Consider the following 16,167-nt stretch of genomic DNA (forward strand, 5'->3'; position numbering starts at 1 on the left):
AAAAGAGATATATATTAAATTCAGAAGGTAGAAAGCTGTGTAGAAATCTTTCCCAATCAAGTACAACAAAGTGAAAATGATACATAGGCTAGAGATTGTTAACTAAGAAAGCTTTCTATTTGTTTGAAGATGTTCATTTTTTTTGTCACTGTGAGTTTTTATTTTTTATTTTTTTCGTTCCACTTCAGTTTTAGAAAGACAGTAAGTAAATGAAGTCATTTTCTTTTTTTGGCTCTCTGAGTGCTTATCAACAAAAGAAAAATACAGTTTAAATAAACGCTTCTCCTTTCAAAATGACTCAAGCATTCAGTACTTTTTACATTTGATCTAAAAAAAGAAGTAATTTTTTTGTTTAGTAGTCTAAAAATAAGTGCCCAAGTGAGGCTTCATTTACTTAACTAACTTCAGAATCTGAGGTAATAAATGATGATCTTAATTTTGAGCTCTCCGTCTCAGTTCACCCATTTGTTAATGTCCTTTAAGCTGATACCCTGCATTTCTCCCTCTTTAAGGGTTGTATGCTGTAGGACAAATACTTCTTCCTTCTTCTCTCCTGGCATCATCACAATCCTGAAATATGAAGCAATCAGTGTTTTGACGAACTCAGTCACTGCTCATACCAAAGTTTCCAGCTTTCCAAAAGCATTCCGGTTCAAAATGTCTGTTTTAGTACCTTCAAAAGAATTTGAAGCATCTTAAAGTGGTACTACGACCGAAAAAAAAAATTGTTTTTCCTTTGGATTTCAAAACTATGTTAACTAAACACTAACTCACCCAAGTTTTAAGTTCTGGTTTTAAAAAGACACCTGTTTATTTTAGCTGGAATTTTCTTATTTATTGGTCCGCCATTACTAACTTTAAAATCTTGAGAGAGCTGGGTCGAGGAGAAAATGACGTCAAACGCGCACTAGTTTAATGCGTGTGTACGCGGCCTAATTAATATGCAGCACGGGAGTTTCGGGCTTTCAGACTTTTCAACCCGTGTTTTGCATATATAATAAATTGCGTTTACACGCTGAAATTTTAAGCTAGTGAGTAAATGACGTCATTTTCTCTAGATCCAACCCTCTGAGGTCCAATCGGCCAGTTTTGAACGTGAGTAATGGCGGACCATGAAATCGAAAACTTAAACTCAAAATAAACAGCCTTTGGATAAAACTCAAAGCTCAAAATTTTGCCAGTTAGTTGTTAAGCGAACACGCTTTCAAAATCTGAAGAAAAAAAGGAAATGATTTTTTGATCATAGTACCACTTTAAAACTACCGTAGTGAGGCAGGATCACTTTGATTAAGAAGACCGTACATTGTTTAGGCCACGAATACCGTGGTGTATAGTTAATACTGCTGTTCACCGGGCTACCTTTTAATTCATAGAGATTTGTTTTGCATTTTAGTTGTGTTTGTAATTACCTTATCTGTACTGTTTGGGGTTGGCAAGAAGCCAAAAGTTGTACAGCTAGTTCCATTTTCTTTGTTATTAGAACTCTCCATTTCTTTTTCCCCATGGAAAAAATGTCACTGGTAACGGGCATTTCTCCTCCTTGTAATTGCAGAAACCCTGGAATGTTCCACGTAAATGAGATGACTTTATCTTCTGTTGGGGGCTTACATTCGTTGCTAGGGTTCTAAAACAATCAAAACAAGTATTTCGTCTTAATGGCATTAAATGAAAATGTACATCACACCTTGGTGACAAATTGTTGAATTGTTTCCTAACAACCATGTGCAATTATGACTCAAGTATAAAAGAAATGCACTTTCCAAATCAAACAGATTTGTTTTACATGGAAAATGTAAACAAAAGTCACTTAGAAAAGGGAATGGTACTTGAGACAGAAAGATGCTCTTATTGCATGTGATGTGTCACCTTAAGAGAAATCACATTATAAATAACAAATAAAGTAACGAATGACAATTTGTTTGTTTTGGTTGTTTAGGTTTGCATTATGAGTCGCTTATGCCCAAAAACCCAAAGTTTTAGAGATTTTACTTTTAGTTACTGACAAATTGTTTCTTCAAATCAGGTAATGTTATTATAAAGCACCATCATATTTTTCCTCTTTTTTTCCACAAGTTATTCACTCTGAGGAAGGGCTAATGCATGAAACGTCAGCTATCACGTTTCTTTATGGTAGTAAATTTACCATATCAACCCAACCCTGTTGATGAACCCATTTCTATATTTTGCTGTTTCAGGGAAAAGAAAAATTACATCAAGTTAAACAAGCAACTTGCTGTCTATCCCCTCTTTCTTCCTTTCCGAATAAGAACATCATAACAACTGTACAATATAAGTATTTATCCCCTTGTTTAAGAGGCGTCGCAGTCTCTGGATCTCTCCGCATTGCAATCTGTAATGAGAAGCAGCAGCGTGGTCGTTGTGTTCCCGCATGTCGTGACGCTTTTTTATGGCCTTGCATCCAGGCACCTGACATGCCAGAGCCTTGTTCTTACAAGTGCTCATGTGTAAAAATATGTGGCTTCTGAAAGCAAATAAGCATCAAGAAGCTGGGTCAATTTACGTAATTGATATGGGATACTGTGTGGCGGAGAGAGTGACGCAAAACCGAGATCTGTCGTACCCTCGAGTGCTCGTTTCCTTTCATACCAAATTGAAAAATTCCTGCCCAGTGAAGCGCAAAGGGAGGTACTTGCATTAGTTGTTTCGATAACAAATTCCGTACATTGTAAAAACGTTTTTTCGTGTTTTCAACCGATGAAGCTCTCTTTCATCGTACTGTCTATTTAGCTCGAGGACTTGTTCATTTTGTCTCTTTTTTTTATTACTTGGACAAAAGGTTTTGATGAAATCAGATGTTTTCACAACGCTAGAAGAGAACCTAACCTGGTACGCTTTTAAAAATGAATTTGTAACCTTCCTGCGTTAACTAACTCTGCGCGCCCTTATTTCAACTTGGCGGTACTCGTGCTTCTATACGCCCTATGCGTAATTGGAATAGTTGCTCCAGAAAAATTGTTTATAATGCTTTAAATTGGGCTACACTAAGCGACAGTAGCTTGAAAAGCGTAAAGCTCATATAACTGATTTTTTTAATTTAGCGAATCAATCGTTACAATATACGTTTCAAGGAGATTTTCATTTGTAATTTGCTCTTCATCACATTAAATGTCGAGCAACTAGTAAGCCACTAATGTTTTCAAGTGGCTCAGTCTCGGAGTCTATCCACAAAGTCTTAGGGAAGGTTTTGCCTACTGTAAAAGTAGAAGAAATTTTTGAAATCTCGTGCCAATAAGTTTAGAACCCCTTGCTCTCCCGCTCCCTATTTTATTTTATTTATTTATTAATTCTTCTTCTTCTTACCGGTATTATTTGTTCAGTAATAAGGCAGATAAGCACAATTTGCATGTAGTTGTTGCTTTTGCCTAAGCGTTTGCCAAAGGTCGGCTCCATTTTGAGCCTATTAAATCTTACCTTGGTAATGATGTCTCACACCTAAGAGGGTAATAAATTACTGCATTTACACAAACGGAGGCTTGATGATGCTCCATTGATTCTCTCTTTACAGCTCGCCTGCATTCCGAACAACGGATCCTTTTCTTCCCACAACGCGTTCCAAACTAAAATGTGGTATTACGATTTAGATAAAATCCGTGTATAAGTAAAAAAAATCGCCGAAAATTTATGCCATTTCTCGGAATAATGGCAAATGCAAGGATTAAAATTGTAATTCCGTGGATTTACAAACAAAGAACATGCTTAATTTTTTTATTTGGTTAATTACGCTAGATTCGATCAAGGCTGCCTCTTTCTCCCCAAACAAATACAGGGAACCTGAAGTGGAAAAACCTCCGAAACCCATTCCTTCACACCCACTATAACGGACATTTTCCTCTGAAATATCAGGGGTCAGAAATTCTGAACCCATTTCTATACAGGCACTCAATAAAGGACAGTTCCTCTGAATTATCAAGGGTCAGGAATTCTGAACCTATTTCTGTACATGAGGCACTAAAATGAATATCTCCTCTGAATTATCAGGGGTCAGACATCCTGAACCCATTTCTGTACAGGCACTCGATAAAGGACAGTTCCTCTGAATTATCAAGGGTCAGAAATTCTGAACCCATTTCTGTGTAGGCACTATAAAGGACAGTTCCTCTGAATTATCAGGGGTCAGAAATTCTGAACCCATTTCTGTACAGGCACTCAATAAAGGACAGTACCTCTGAATTATCAAGGGTCAGAAATTCTGAACCCATTTCTGTATAGGCACTATAAGGGACAGTTGCTCTGAATTACCAGGGGTCAGAAATTCTGAACCAATTTCTGTATAGGCACTATAAAGGACAGTTGCTCTGAATTATCAGGGGTCAGAAATTCTGAACCCATTTCTGTACAGGCACTATAAGGGACAGTTGCTCTGAATTACCAGGGGTCAGAAATTCTGAACCCATTTCTGTTCAGGCACTATAAGGGACAGTTGCTCTGAATTACCAGGGGTCAGAAATTCTGAACCCATTTCTGTATAGGCACTATTAAGGACAGTTCCTCTGAATTATCAGGGGTCAGAAATTCTGAACCCATTTCTGTACAGGCACTATAAAGGACAGTTCCTCTGAATTATCAGGGGTCAGAAATTTTTAACTTGTATTTCCTTACACCAAATTATGCACGAAGGCCAGCTCCTTTTAACTGACAAGGGGCTTCAAATTCTGCACCACATCAGTACAGTGGCAATAATAAAGTTATTATTATTACAAACACAACGTCTTTTTCTCAATAACCATTCTTTCTTTGAAACTTTATTTTAAAAAAGTAGTGTCAACACTTACTTTTATGAGTGCTCAATTTCACTTCAGTACAATACCGTAATTAATAATAATAATACTATTATTGTTAATTCAAAAAGATAAAATAAAATACATGCTAGTTATGCAACACTTTCGAGAGGTATACCATGCAATATCCCAGGAGTCACAAGTTTGTATTTTCTTGGTATTATTTATACATGTATACGCAAGCCATATACCAAGAAAATACAAGTGACAAGTGGGATATTGCACTCAAAAGTGTTGCATAAGTATTTTATACCATGCCATAGAAAATACAGTGGCCAGCAAGCCACGATGGGAGGGTTGGGTATGATACCATTAAATTGCACTGATCGATGGGAAGGTTCGGTGTAATACTGATGAATATACAACAGTTTTCCTGCATTCTGATGTGCTGTATTTTCTATGGCATGGTATAAAACAAATTACTTCTTGCTTAATAGAAAAGTATAAACTATCACATATTATTTTAACTACTCAAGTGGAAACTGGTTTTTTTCCCTAATATTTTCAAGGAGGTGCCACCTCATGTCTTCTGTAGTATGCTTATTTATTGACACAGAAGGTCTCTTGAGCCGCACAGCAGCAAGCATTCCATTTCCTGAAAGTAAAAGAACATAGCATTGCACTAAAATGTAACAATGGATAAGAGGGTCAGAGTGTGCAAAGGATCTTCCACCAGAGAGTGGTGATGTCTTAAAAAGGGCTTGTATGAAACTTTTCCAGGGTGCAGTTAGTATAGGTAATCACATGATTTCGAGTGCAATTTGGAATAAATAAGCACGAGTAAATTTTTCAAAGGCCAACAAAAGTGCACGAGCCCGTAGGGCGAGTGCACTTTGTGGCCTTTGAAAAATTTACAAGTGCTTATTTATTCCAAATTGCACGAGAAAAATCATGTGATTACTTATTAATAATATACACGAAAAACATAACTACAACAAAAAAATTTTGACAGGGCGCGCTTTTTTTTAGTTCATTCAACTGATTGGCTGAAACAAATTACAACGTTTGTCAAATGCAAACTTACAAGACCGACACTTTCAAAATCATTCAAATTAGAACTTGGAAATGTGTGAGGACTGATTTAAAACCTTTCAAGCGTTTTAAATTTATGTAAAGAAAACTCGCTTTACAATAATTAGGAAAAGTAAACGTTCAATCAGAATCATCCTCAATAATGAACGCTCGGCGTTTACAAGAACTGGGCTGTCGTTTTGAAATCTCAGGAGCTCGCTTCGAGCGGCCAATGATGAAAGACACTTGACAGTTGTTGAACGTGTTCATCATGGTCTGTTCCTGGGACCTCATCATGGTTGGATTTACAGAGAAATTCTGAGTTTGAAAACCTGAAAGTGATGGTGGGAATTGGTTTTCTTTCGTCGCTGTCATCGATGGGCCGGCCAATGTGTGTGGTACTGGCATGTTCGTGTTTACCGGAGCGAGTGGAGCCGCAGTTGTCGTGATGTCGGAAACTGCCATTCGCTTTTTCTCAGCACCGGGGTTTTCATAATTCCGTTTGGATATTGCACTGGAGAGTCGTCGTTGTTCTTCCTCGTCGGCTTCATCGTAATCGTCAAGGGATTGTACGCTTCGGTGGCTGTGACCTTCACTATATCTGAGCGTTCAACGTTTGCTTTCTTTAGCTTGCTCACTGTTGTCTTTCTAGCACTGTGATTCGTAAATTTTTTGTGACTTTCTTCAAGGCTAGTACCCGCCACAGTTGTTTTCATCATGTTGCTAATGGTGTTTACGCCCATTGGTTGAGTTTTGAACCAGATGTTGTCATTCAGTCTTCGGTTTCTTTTGATACTGAGGTAGAAAGGACCTGACCATCGCATGTTAAGTGGTCTTCGCTCGACAAACTGCTTGAAGAGAGCAACCGGACACCTTTCTCCTCCAACAGAGAACATTCGTGGCTGAAAATCTCTGTTCTTGCTCTGCAGTCCGCCCTGTCTGGTCTTCGTTGGACCTTCGGTAAACTGCACGAACTCCATACCTTCGTCATTTTTGCAGAGTTGAAAATCTTCCATTTTCATTGCGTGGTGCTCTTGACGACCGCGGAGACCAAAAAACTGCGTCAAAAGCCACCACATAGAAGAAATAAGCGCTTCTGGAGTTTTGGAGCCAAATTTTTCTCCCTCCCACAGCACCTCCTCTTCTTCCTCAGTTAAACTTCTGGCTTTATTTGGACGTTTGCCCATACCGGATTGGCGAAGTTGCCGAGCTTTCCCCTCTAAAACTTGCTTGGAAGAGTGGAACTCCCTGTCTCTTATGATGGAAAACTTGTATCCTTTCTCATTTAAATGTCTATCAAGTGCAGCTATCATCACTTTTAAGCTGTCTGGCTCGTAGTCGTCACCGTTTTTGTTTTTTACTTCAGCGTAGAATGATTCAAGTAGCTTGTTTAGTTTTCCTGGCTCGTTTTCCTCGATTTTGTTGACAATATTTTTCTGTTTGCACCACGTCTCCCATACATTCAGCCAGAAAGACGTACTCTTTACTGTATTTGGGTTTTTGGAAAAATTTTTGAGCTCTTCAATCGTTGTTTCGCTCGCAAAACCAAATCGTTGTTTGCTGAAAACTCCGGCCATTTTCCTCCGCGTCTTATCTTAAAATTTCCGCCAATATGTTGCTATAGAAACAGCTGTAATCTGATTGGTTCTTGTTGGTTTCTTTTGTGTGTTTAGCCAATCAGAAAGCCTTTGTAATTTGCACTCGTGTTACAAGTTTGCACTCGTGTTACACATTTTGCACTCGTGTTACAGAAGAGCTGCACTCCTTTCTCAGCCAATCAGAATTGAGTAATTTTTTCGTGTATATTATTATACTCCTTATGTTTCATATTTCATTTGTAAGGTGAATTAAAAAATGACTCCATGTATGATTAATGGTACAGTACATGTAAATGTTTGTTTCTAAAACGAAAATTATTAAGTCAATAATTAATATCAATCACCAATAAACAAAAAGATAAATGCATGTCATGTGTTCAGCCCCCTCCCCCAAGAAAGAAAGAAAGAAAGAAAGGAAGGAAGAAACAAAAAGGTAACATGGGAAAACAACCAGGGATTATGTATACATGTAAACCATGTTGTCATGGAAAATGAAAGTGTGAGAATTTAACTTACCATTTGCACTGCCAATATCAAGGACGAGGTCACCCTCTTTTGAAAATGTCTCAATCAGAGACTCGTAGAGTTCTCTTGGCTGACATGAACCATCTCTGATGACCTGAATAACATTGGTGGCAGCTCTTGACACGTGCCTTTCAGTCAACTTGTTGTAGGAAACGGCCCAGTGACACACAACAAAGCACTCCACCACCTCTGTCATCAGCAAGTCTACGTGGACAAACATAATTGAACTCGCAAGTTGAAAAACCAAAATACTGTGCATTAAATAATGAATTTGATTAGCAAAAAATAGGATGCATGTGGGCATATTCTTGGGATTTATTTCAATCTTACAAATTACAATTAATGACTAATACTATGTTGTGATGAGATCATCATTAACATTATTATTCCCTGAAGGTGAGGTGAATATCTTTGAATAAAATGGGCGATTACTTGACATATTTGCATTCTTTCAGTTGAAAGGGTACGTTAAGAGGTAGGGTGGAGATAATGGGAGGAAATGGGGGTGATTGCAGCGGACAGAGAACAGTGGAAGACCTCTGTAAAGGCCCTATGTGCCACGAGGCACAAACAGGATACGTAACAACAGGTAACAGCATTTCTTCAAACAATATTATTAATTTTTCTGTCTGTCACCTCGATAAAACAGCTTGCGGCCACATTGAAAAAAGCACTCAGGGTGATTATAAATTTACGTGATAATCACCTCAAGTGATAAGTCACCAATCAGCACAGAGAATTTTAAATAATCAGCTATTTAATTATACTTATTATTAACACTTATCAATAATAATTGAGATCACATACACAGTACATACACTGTACCTTCTCTAGCTAAGGGTGGAATTTTATTGACAATGAAGCCACACTGAGTTTTGGCAGCTCCTTGCAATGAAACAGCCTCTTGGACTTCACAGTATATTCCAACAGGGCAAATAAATACAATATTGAAGATAGTCATCAGGCGTTTAAAATTTATCCTCACAACCAATTCAACCACATCTTTGATTTCTGAAACCACATCCTGTTAAAAAGAAAATAATGGAAATTTTATGATGATACCTTATTTGTGCTCCTAACAACTGTCAATGTTAATTCAGCAACCATTATAATATACAAATTACATACCATTATATACAGGTATATAGCAACCATATGTACAAATTCATAGAAACTCAAAAGCTGCTGACAGCAGATTTAACATTTCAAACTAAACAAAAACCTCTCCTAGCACTTCATTTCATTGGTGCTGAATCTTCACTAGTATAACTAAGCAATTAGTATGCAGTCTACAAGTCAAACACCAGTTGGAGAATTAATTCCTATAGGTATATAACCTCAGCTACCTGTAATGACCTGATCTGTGTATCCAACATGGGCAATTGACAGGAGAGCACCACTTTCAAGGAATGCAGAATTTTGGTCCACATCCTCATGCTGTTTGATGAAGACGTCGACAACACGTCCCTTGGTCACACCATCAGGCCCCACAATGCAGTTGTCTGTGTTGGCATAGTCCGTGTCTGCCCACTCAATCTTTTGTTTTAAATGTTTCAAGAACATTTTGAACTCATGCAACTTTTCAAAATCACCCTAAAAATAGAGGGGAAAAACCGGAATCACTGGTTGCTGCAAAGCAAAGTACCAGTAAATCACTTCTGACAATTCATGAAATTCGCTTGGAAAGCATGCAACAAAATGAACTTTGATTGAAATGTTTAATTTATCATCACTGGTGGCAGATCATAAGTGTCGCGGATTGTCTCATCTCGTCTAAAAAACAGGTCAGATCTTGTCACGCAACACGTGGGAATTTAAAACATAACTCCTGAAGGTGGACATAATCAATGACAAAATGAAATCATTCGACTACAAAAATCCGAAAATAACAGCTTACTTTAATTTGAAACTTTCCCAGATCCAGGGAATATTCTAATGATCTTTTCTTTAAATATTAATTGGGTCAGAAATTTGGAAATAATGCTATCCCTGCTGAATGGGTCAAAAATTCTGAACCCTTTTCCTTCCCTGTTGAATGGGGTCAGAAATTCTGAACCCTTTTTCCGTCTCTCTTAAATGGGGTCAGAAATTCTGAACCCTTTTCCTTCTCTGTTGAATAGAGTCAGAAATTCTGAACCCTTTTCCTTCTCTGTTGAAGGGGGTCAGAAATTCTGAACCCTTTTCCTTCCCTGTTGAAGGGGGTCAGAAATTCTGAACCCTTTTCCTTCCCTGTTGAATGGGGTCAGAAATTCTGAACCCTTTTCCTTCTCTGTTGAAGGGGGTCAGAAATTCTGAACCCTTTTCCTTCCCTGTTGAAGGGGGTCAGAAATTCTGAACCCTTTTCCTTCCCTGTTGAAGGGGGTCAGAAATTCTGAACCCTTTTCCTTCCCTGTTGAAGGGGGTCAGAAATTCTGAACCCTTTTCCTTCCCTGTTGAATGGGGTCAGAAATTCTGAACCCTTTTCCTTCCCTGTTGAATGGGGTTAGAAATTCTGAACCCTTTTCCATCTCTGTTGAAGGGGGTCAGAAATTCTGAACCCTTTTCCTTCCCTGTTGAAGGGGGTCAGAAATTCTGAACCCTTTTCCTTCCCTGTTGAATGGGGTCAGAAATTCTGAACCCTTTTCCTTCCCTGTTGAATGGGGTCAGAAATTCCGAATCCTTTTCCTTCTCTGTTGAATGGGGTCAGAAATTCTGAACCCTTTTCCTTCCCTGTTGAATGGGGTCAGAAATTCTGAACCCTTTTCCTTCCCTGTTGAATGGGGTCAGAAATTCCGAATCCTTTTCCTTCTCTGTTGAATGGGGTCAGAAATTCTAAACCCTTTTCCTTCCCTGTTGAATGGGGTCAGAAATTCTGAACCCTTTTCCATCTCTGTTGAAGGGGGTCAGAAATTCTGAACCCTTTTCCTTCCCTGTTGAATGGGGTCAGAAATTCTGAACCCTTTTCCTTCTCTGTTGAATGGGGTCAGAAATTGTTAACCCTTTTTCTTCTCTGTTGAATAGGGTCAGAAATTCTGAACCCTTTTACTTCTCTGTTGAATAGGGTCAAAAATTCTCAACCCCTTTCCTTCCCTGTTGAAGGGGGTCAGAAATTCTGAACCCTTTTCCTTCTCTGTTGAATGGGGTCAGAAATTCCGAATCCTTTTCCTTCTCTGTTGAATGGGGTCAGAAATTCTGAACCCTTTTCCCTCCCTGTTGAAGGGCGTCAGAAATTCTGAACCCTTTTCCTTCCCTGTTGAATGGGGTCAGAAATTCTGAACCCTTTTTCCTTCTCTGTTAAATGGGGTCAGAAATTCTGAACCCTTTTCCTTCTCTGTTGAATAGGGTCAGAAATTCTGAACCCTTTTCCTTCTCTGTTGAAGGGGGTCAGAAATTCTGAACCCTTTTCCTTCCCTGTTGAATGGGGTCAGAAATTCTGAACCCTTTTCCTTCCCTGTTGAATGGGGTCAGAAATTCCGAATCCTTTTCCTTCTCTGTTGAATGGGGTCAGAAATTCTGAACCCTTTTCCTTCCCTGTTGAATGGGGTCAGAAATTCTGAACCCTTTTCCTTCTCTGTTGAATGGGGTCAGAAATTGTTAACCCTTTTTCTTCTCTGTTGAATAGGGTCAGAAATTCTGAACCCTTTTACTTCTCTGTTGAATAGGGTCAAAAATTCTGAACCCCTTTCCTTCCCTGTTGAAGGGGGTCAGAAATTCTGAACCCTTTTCCTTCTCTGTTGAATGGGGTCAGAAATTCCGAATCCTTTTCCTTCTCTGTTGAATGGGGTCAGAAATTCTGAACCCTTTTCCTTCCCTGTTGAAGGGGGTCAGAAATTCTGAACCCTTTTCCTTCCCTGTTGAAGGGGGTCAGAAATTCTGAACTCTTTTCCTTCTCTGTTGAAGGGGGTCAGAAATTCTGAACCCTTTTCCTTCCCTGTTGAAGGGGGTCAGAAATTCTGAACCCTTTTCCTTCCCTGTTGAAGGGGGTCAGAAATTCTGAACCCTTTTCCTTCCCTGTTGAATGGGGTCAGAAATTCCGAATCCTTTTCCTTCTCTGTTGAATGGGGTCAGAAATTCTGAACCCTTTTCCTTCCCTGTTGAATGGGGTCAGAAATTCTGAACCCTTTTCCTTCCCTGTTGAATGGGGTCAGAAATTCCGAATCCTTTTCCTTCTCTGTTGAATGGGGTCAGAAATTCTGAACCCTTTTCCTTCCCTGTTGAATGGGGTCAGAAATTCTGAACCCTTTTCCTTCTCTGTTGAATGGGGTCAGAAATTGTTAACCCTTTTTCTTCTCTGTTGAATAGGGTCAGAAATTCTGAACCCTTTTACTTCTCTGTTGAATAGGGTCAAAAATTCTGAACCCCTTTCCTTCCCTGTTGAAGGGGGTCAGAAATTCTGAACCCTTTTCCTTCTCTGTTGAATGGGGTCAGAAATTCCGAATCCTTTTCCTTCTCTGTTGAATGGGGTCAGAAATTCTGAACCCTTTTCCTTCCCTGTTGAATGGGGTCAGAAATTCTGAACCCTTTTCCATCTCTGTTGAAGGGGGTCAGAAATTCTGAACCCTTTTCCTTCCCTGTTGAATGGGGTCAGAAATTCTGAACCCTTTTCCATCTCTGTTGAAGGGGGTCAGAAATTCTGAACCCTTTTCCTTCCCTGTTGAATGGGGTCAGAAATTCTGAACCCTTTTCCTTCTCTGTTGAATGGGGTCAGAAATTGTTAACCCTTTTCCTTCTCTCTTGAATAGGGTCAGAAATTCTGAACCCTTTTACTTCTCTGTTGAATAGGGTCAGAAATTCTGAACCCCTTTCCTTCCCTGTTGAAGGGGGTCAGAAATTCTGAACCCTTTTCCTTCTGTGTTGAATAGGGTCAGAAATTCTGAACCCTTTTCCTTCTCTGTTGAAGGGGGTCAGAAATTCTGAACCCCTTTCCTTCCCTGTTGAAGGGGGTGAGAAATTCTGAACCCTTTTCCTTCCCTGTTGAAGGGGGTCAGAAATTCTGAACCCTGTTCCTTCCCTGTTGAATGGGGTCAGAAATTCTGAACCCTTTTCCTTCCCTGTTGAATGGGGTCAGAAATTCTGAACCCTTTTCCTTCCCTGTTGAATGGGGTTAGAAATTCTGAACCCTTTTCCATCTCTGTTGAAGGGGGTCAGAAATTCTGAACCCTTTTCCTTCCCTGTTGAAGGGGGTCAGAAATTCTGAACCCTTTTCCTTCTGTTGAATGGGGTCAGAAATTCTGAACCCTTTTCCTTCCCTGTTGAATGGGGTCAGAAATTCCGAATCCTTTTCTTTCTCTGTTGAATGGGGTCAGAAATTCTGAACCCTTTTCCTTCCCTGTTGAATGGGGTCAGAAATTCTGAACCCTTTTCCTTCCCTGTTGAATGGGGTCAGAAATTCTGAACCCTTTTCCTTCTCTGTTGAATGGGGTCAGAAATTCTGAACCCTTTTCCTCCCCTGTTGAATGGGGTCAGAAATTCTGAACCCTTTCCCTTCCCTGTTGAATGGGGTCAGAAATTCTGAACCCTTTTCCTTCTCTGTTGAATGGGGTCAGAAATTCTGAACTCTTTTCCTTCTCTGTTGAATGGGGTCAGAAATTCTGAACCCTTTTCCTTCTCTGTTGAATGGGGTCAGAAATTGTTAACCCTTTTCCTTCTCTGTTGAATAGGGTCAGAAATTCTGAACCCTTTTACTTCTCTGTTGAATAGGGTCAGAAATTCTGAACCCCTTTCCTTCCCTGTTGAAGGGGGTCAGAAATTCTGAACCCTTTTCCTTCTCTGTTGAATGGGGTCAGGCTGATGGTGTAAGATCATATATTTTGTCGAACTAATTTTGCAGTTCAGAGTGAATTATGGAATGCCGCCTTGAATTTGTGTAAGGAATCTTCATCTCCGAGCAAACAGTGCAAATAAGCGGCAGTTAAAGGCAGTAATTTGTAATTCCGCTTAGATTTCAGTTTTCCCTAGTAGCTAATTTGGCATCCTTTTCCGAACTACAGTAAGAGATTACTCCGTTCAACAAACAGTTTCTGACAAGATATGCTAGTTTACTCGTAAAGATATGGGATTTTCAGAGTTAACCTCATGGCTTTCTCCGAAAATCGCTAAATCGTAATGCCACAATTTAGTTTGGAACGCGTTCCACATGTCTCTTCGTGAGCCGGCATTTCCTCACGTGGCAATTGCTGTTCGCAGCCATCTTGCTCACAGGTCACTTTTACCTTTGGGCACCGTTCGTAGTGGCTTTTGGCTGATCCATAAACTCCTGTCCAGTCACAACCACTAATCACGCACCGTACGGGCATCTCTTTTGTTAAATTGTCCAGTGCGATGTTCACACTAAGTGTCTCGTCGTTTATGACGGCCCTGCAGATTGGACAAGTCGGATTGACGGCCTTCCTTACGTGCTCCTCCATGCAAATTTGGCACCCAGAATGACCGCATTTCAAGCTAACAGGTTTCAACATAGTTACAAAACTAAAACGTAACAAAACAGTCATTGTACTGAAGGCAGTTATAGGAGTTGTATGAGAACGATTCCATAGGTGATTTAATTCAGATAAAAACTCACCAAATACAACACTGTAATCTGTCATCCACAGAGCCTGTGAGGACACAGTTGAAGGCTACGGCTGACGCTGACTGTGACATAATTCGGCAATTAATCGACGTTAGACAGTTGAAGTAATATGGCTGTATAAAAGAGCTATAGGTTCCCAAAGACTGGACGAGAAGCTCACTCCAACAAAGAGGACAGTAATAGCTTACCTGTAAATGCAATGGAATGTTGTCAAGTTTCCTGTGCCCTGTGGTTTCTCCTCATTGGACAGATGCCTTTAAAAGCTGTGAAAAAAGGGATTGACCGATGAAATAGCTCGGTCACTCTACAAATAATAATATCCGAAACCGTTGAATGAAAGGAGCCAAGGAAATGAAATGTTATAAAAGACCAATGCATAAATAACCTCATCAAGTGTCAAGTCTGTGTGGCGAATCAGTTCCTATTTTTTTCCGAAGCCTTTCAAATAAGTTTCACGCGGCCGGAAATGAACTAAAACATCTGGACAGTGTCTGGAATTCACTTTGCGATGAAAGCGCTTTCTTTCCGCTTGTGAGCATTCTTGCGCATAAACTCATCTGGTAAGATTGAAAACGTTTCGGAGGTTAAAGGTATCTCTAAGTGCGACCTAACTGGGGTGAAAATTGCTGTATTTGAATAACGAAAACCGTTGCGAAACTGTAAACCAACAAACCTGGTGTAAATCAAAGTTTAAAGAACCTCGCGATTTTCATTTGACAGTTGTTGATGGAACTTTATATCTTTCTTGTTTTCCATGGTAATGTACGATAAGCTACGACAGCTATCCCCGGTAGGAAGGAGGGGGGGGGGGGGGGATTCACATATAAAAAGTGGAGGGACGCTCGTCGTCTCCCTTAGGGGTGTAAATTTCGGATTTTGGTCTCACTTAGGGTGTTCATGTAGCCGTGAAGGTCTCCTTTAGGGTTGCGTGCGAAGAAATATGAAAGTGTATATTTACTACGTATATTTTAAATTCTCTTTATTTACTCTTTTTGAGGTTAAAAAAAAAACCTGAGCCACGCTCTGGTTGGTCTCCTTTAGGGTTTAAATTTATAATTTACGACGAGCATCCCTCCCCTTTTTATATGGGAGTCCCCCCACCCCCCCGGGCAGTTATCGTTAAAATAAAAAACTACACCAAGAATAAACTATCACCCCAACATTAGTCATACGTCTATTGATCATTCTAGCTCAAAACGCAGAAGAAGGTTTCATGGTTGGTTGTTGCCTTTTTTTTCTTTTCTTTCTTTCGTTTATTAATAATCTACATTTGGTCTGTTTAAAGGAGAGTGTCTTCACTTAAAATGTTGCATTGAGAACACTAAGTTTCGTGCAATTGACAAACACTCTTTAATCGTACACGCGTATTCTGGGTGCCCGTAAAGAGGTTATCAACCAAAAACAGAGGCTAAATATTAATTTAACATTTCTTTGCCAAAATTTATCTTCATTTAACACATGGTAAACTGCTGAGCTTAAACTTGCAATTGAGTTATGGTGCATGCCGTAGGCTGCCTACCACAAGATGCGTTAGCAGACCAAAGTTAAACTTATGAGTGCAACGATAAGTCTAAAGAGAACGCTTGGACCGTGTACCTGATATTGTGAAAATTTCTAGGGTTACACCAATAATTGACAAAGGAGGCGAGGTTACAGGTCCTACCAATTTTTGCCCTATCTCAAC

At 39.6% G+C, this 16,167-nt stretch overlaps 1 protein-coding gene across 1 annotated transcript; it reads right to left on the reverse strand.

Annotated features, from left to right (window-relative positions):
* Positions 1 to 4,744: 4,744 nt before the first annotated feature.
* On the reverse strand, positions 4,745 to 14,682 carry LOC138009539 (E3 ubiquitin-protein ligase TRIM21-like). Its single transcript, XM_068856611.1, has 6 exons — positions 14,475 to 14,682; positions 14,125 to 14,380; positions 9,290 to 9,526; positions 8,759 to 8,957; positions 7,925 to 8,137; positions 4,745 to 5,394 (listed from the first exon to the last, which is right to left on the reverse strand). Exons 1-6 carry the CDS (start codon positions 14,552 to 14,554, stop codon positions 5,267 to 5,269), a joined length of 1,113 nt encoding a protein of 370 aa, XP_068712712.1. The 5' UTR covers positions 14,555 to 14,682; the 3' UTR covers positions 4,745 to 5,266.
* Positions 14,683 to 16,167: the final 1,485 nt, after the last annotated feature.

The sequence above is a fragment of the Montipora foliosa genome, chromosome 7 (assembly GCF_036669935.1).
Source record: "Montipora foliosa isolate CH-2021 chromosome 7, ASM3666993v2, whole genome shotgun sequence".
Taxonomy (NCBI): domain Eukaryota; kingdom Metazoa; phylum Cnidaria; class Anthozoa; order Scleractinia; family Acroporidae; genus Montipora; species Montipora foliosa.

Coding starts and splice junctions, on each gene's coding strand:
- LOC138009539 (XM_068856611.1), bottom strand. CDS start 14,554: ATGTCACAGTCAGCGTCAGCCGTAGCCTTCAACTGTGTCCTCACAGGC. Junction 14,381..14,474: donor AGATTACAGTGTTGTATTTG/GTGAGTTTTTAT, acceptor GTTACGTTTTAG/TTTTGTAACTATGTTGAAAC. Junction 8,958..9,289: donor ATGTTGGATACACAGATCAG/GTCATTACAGGT, acceptor TCTTTTTAACAG/GATGTGGTTTCAGAAATCAA.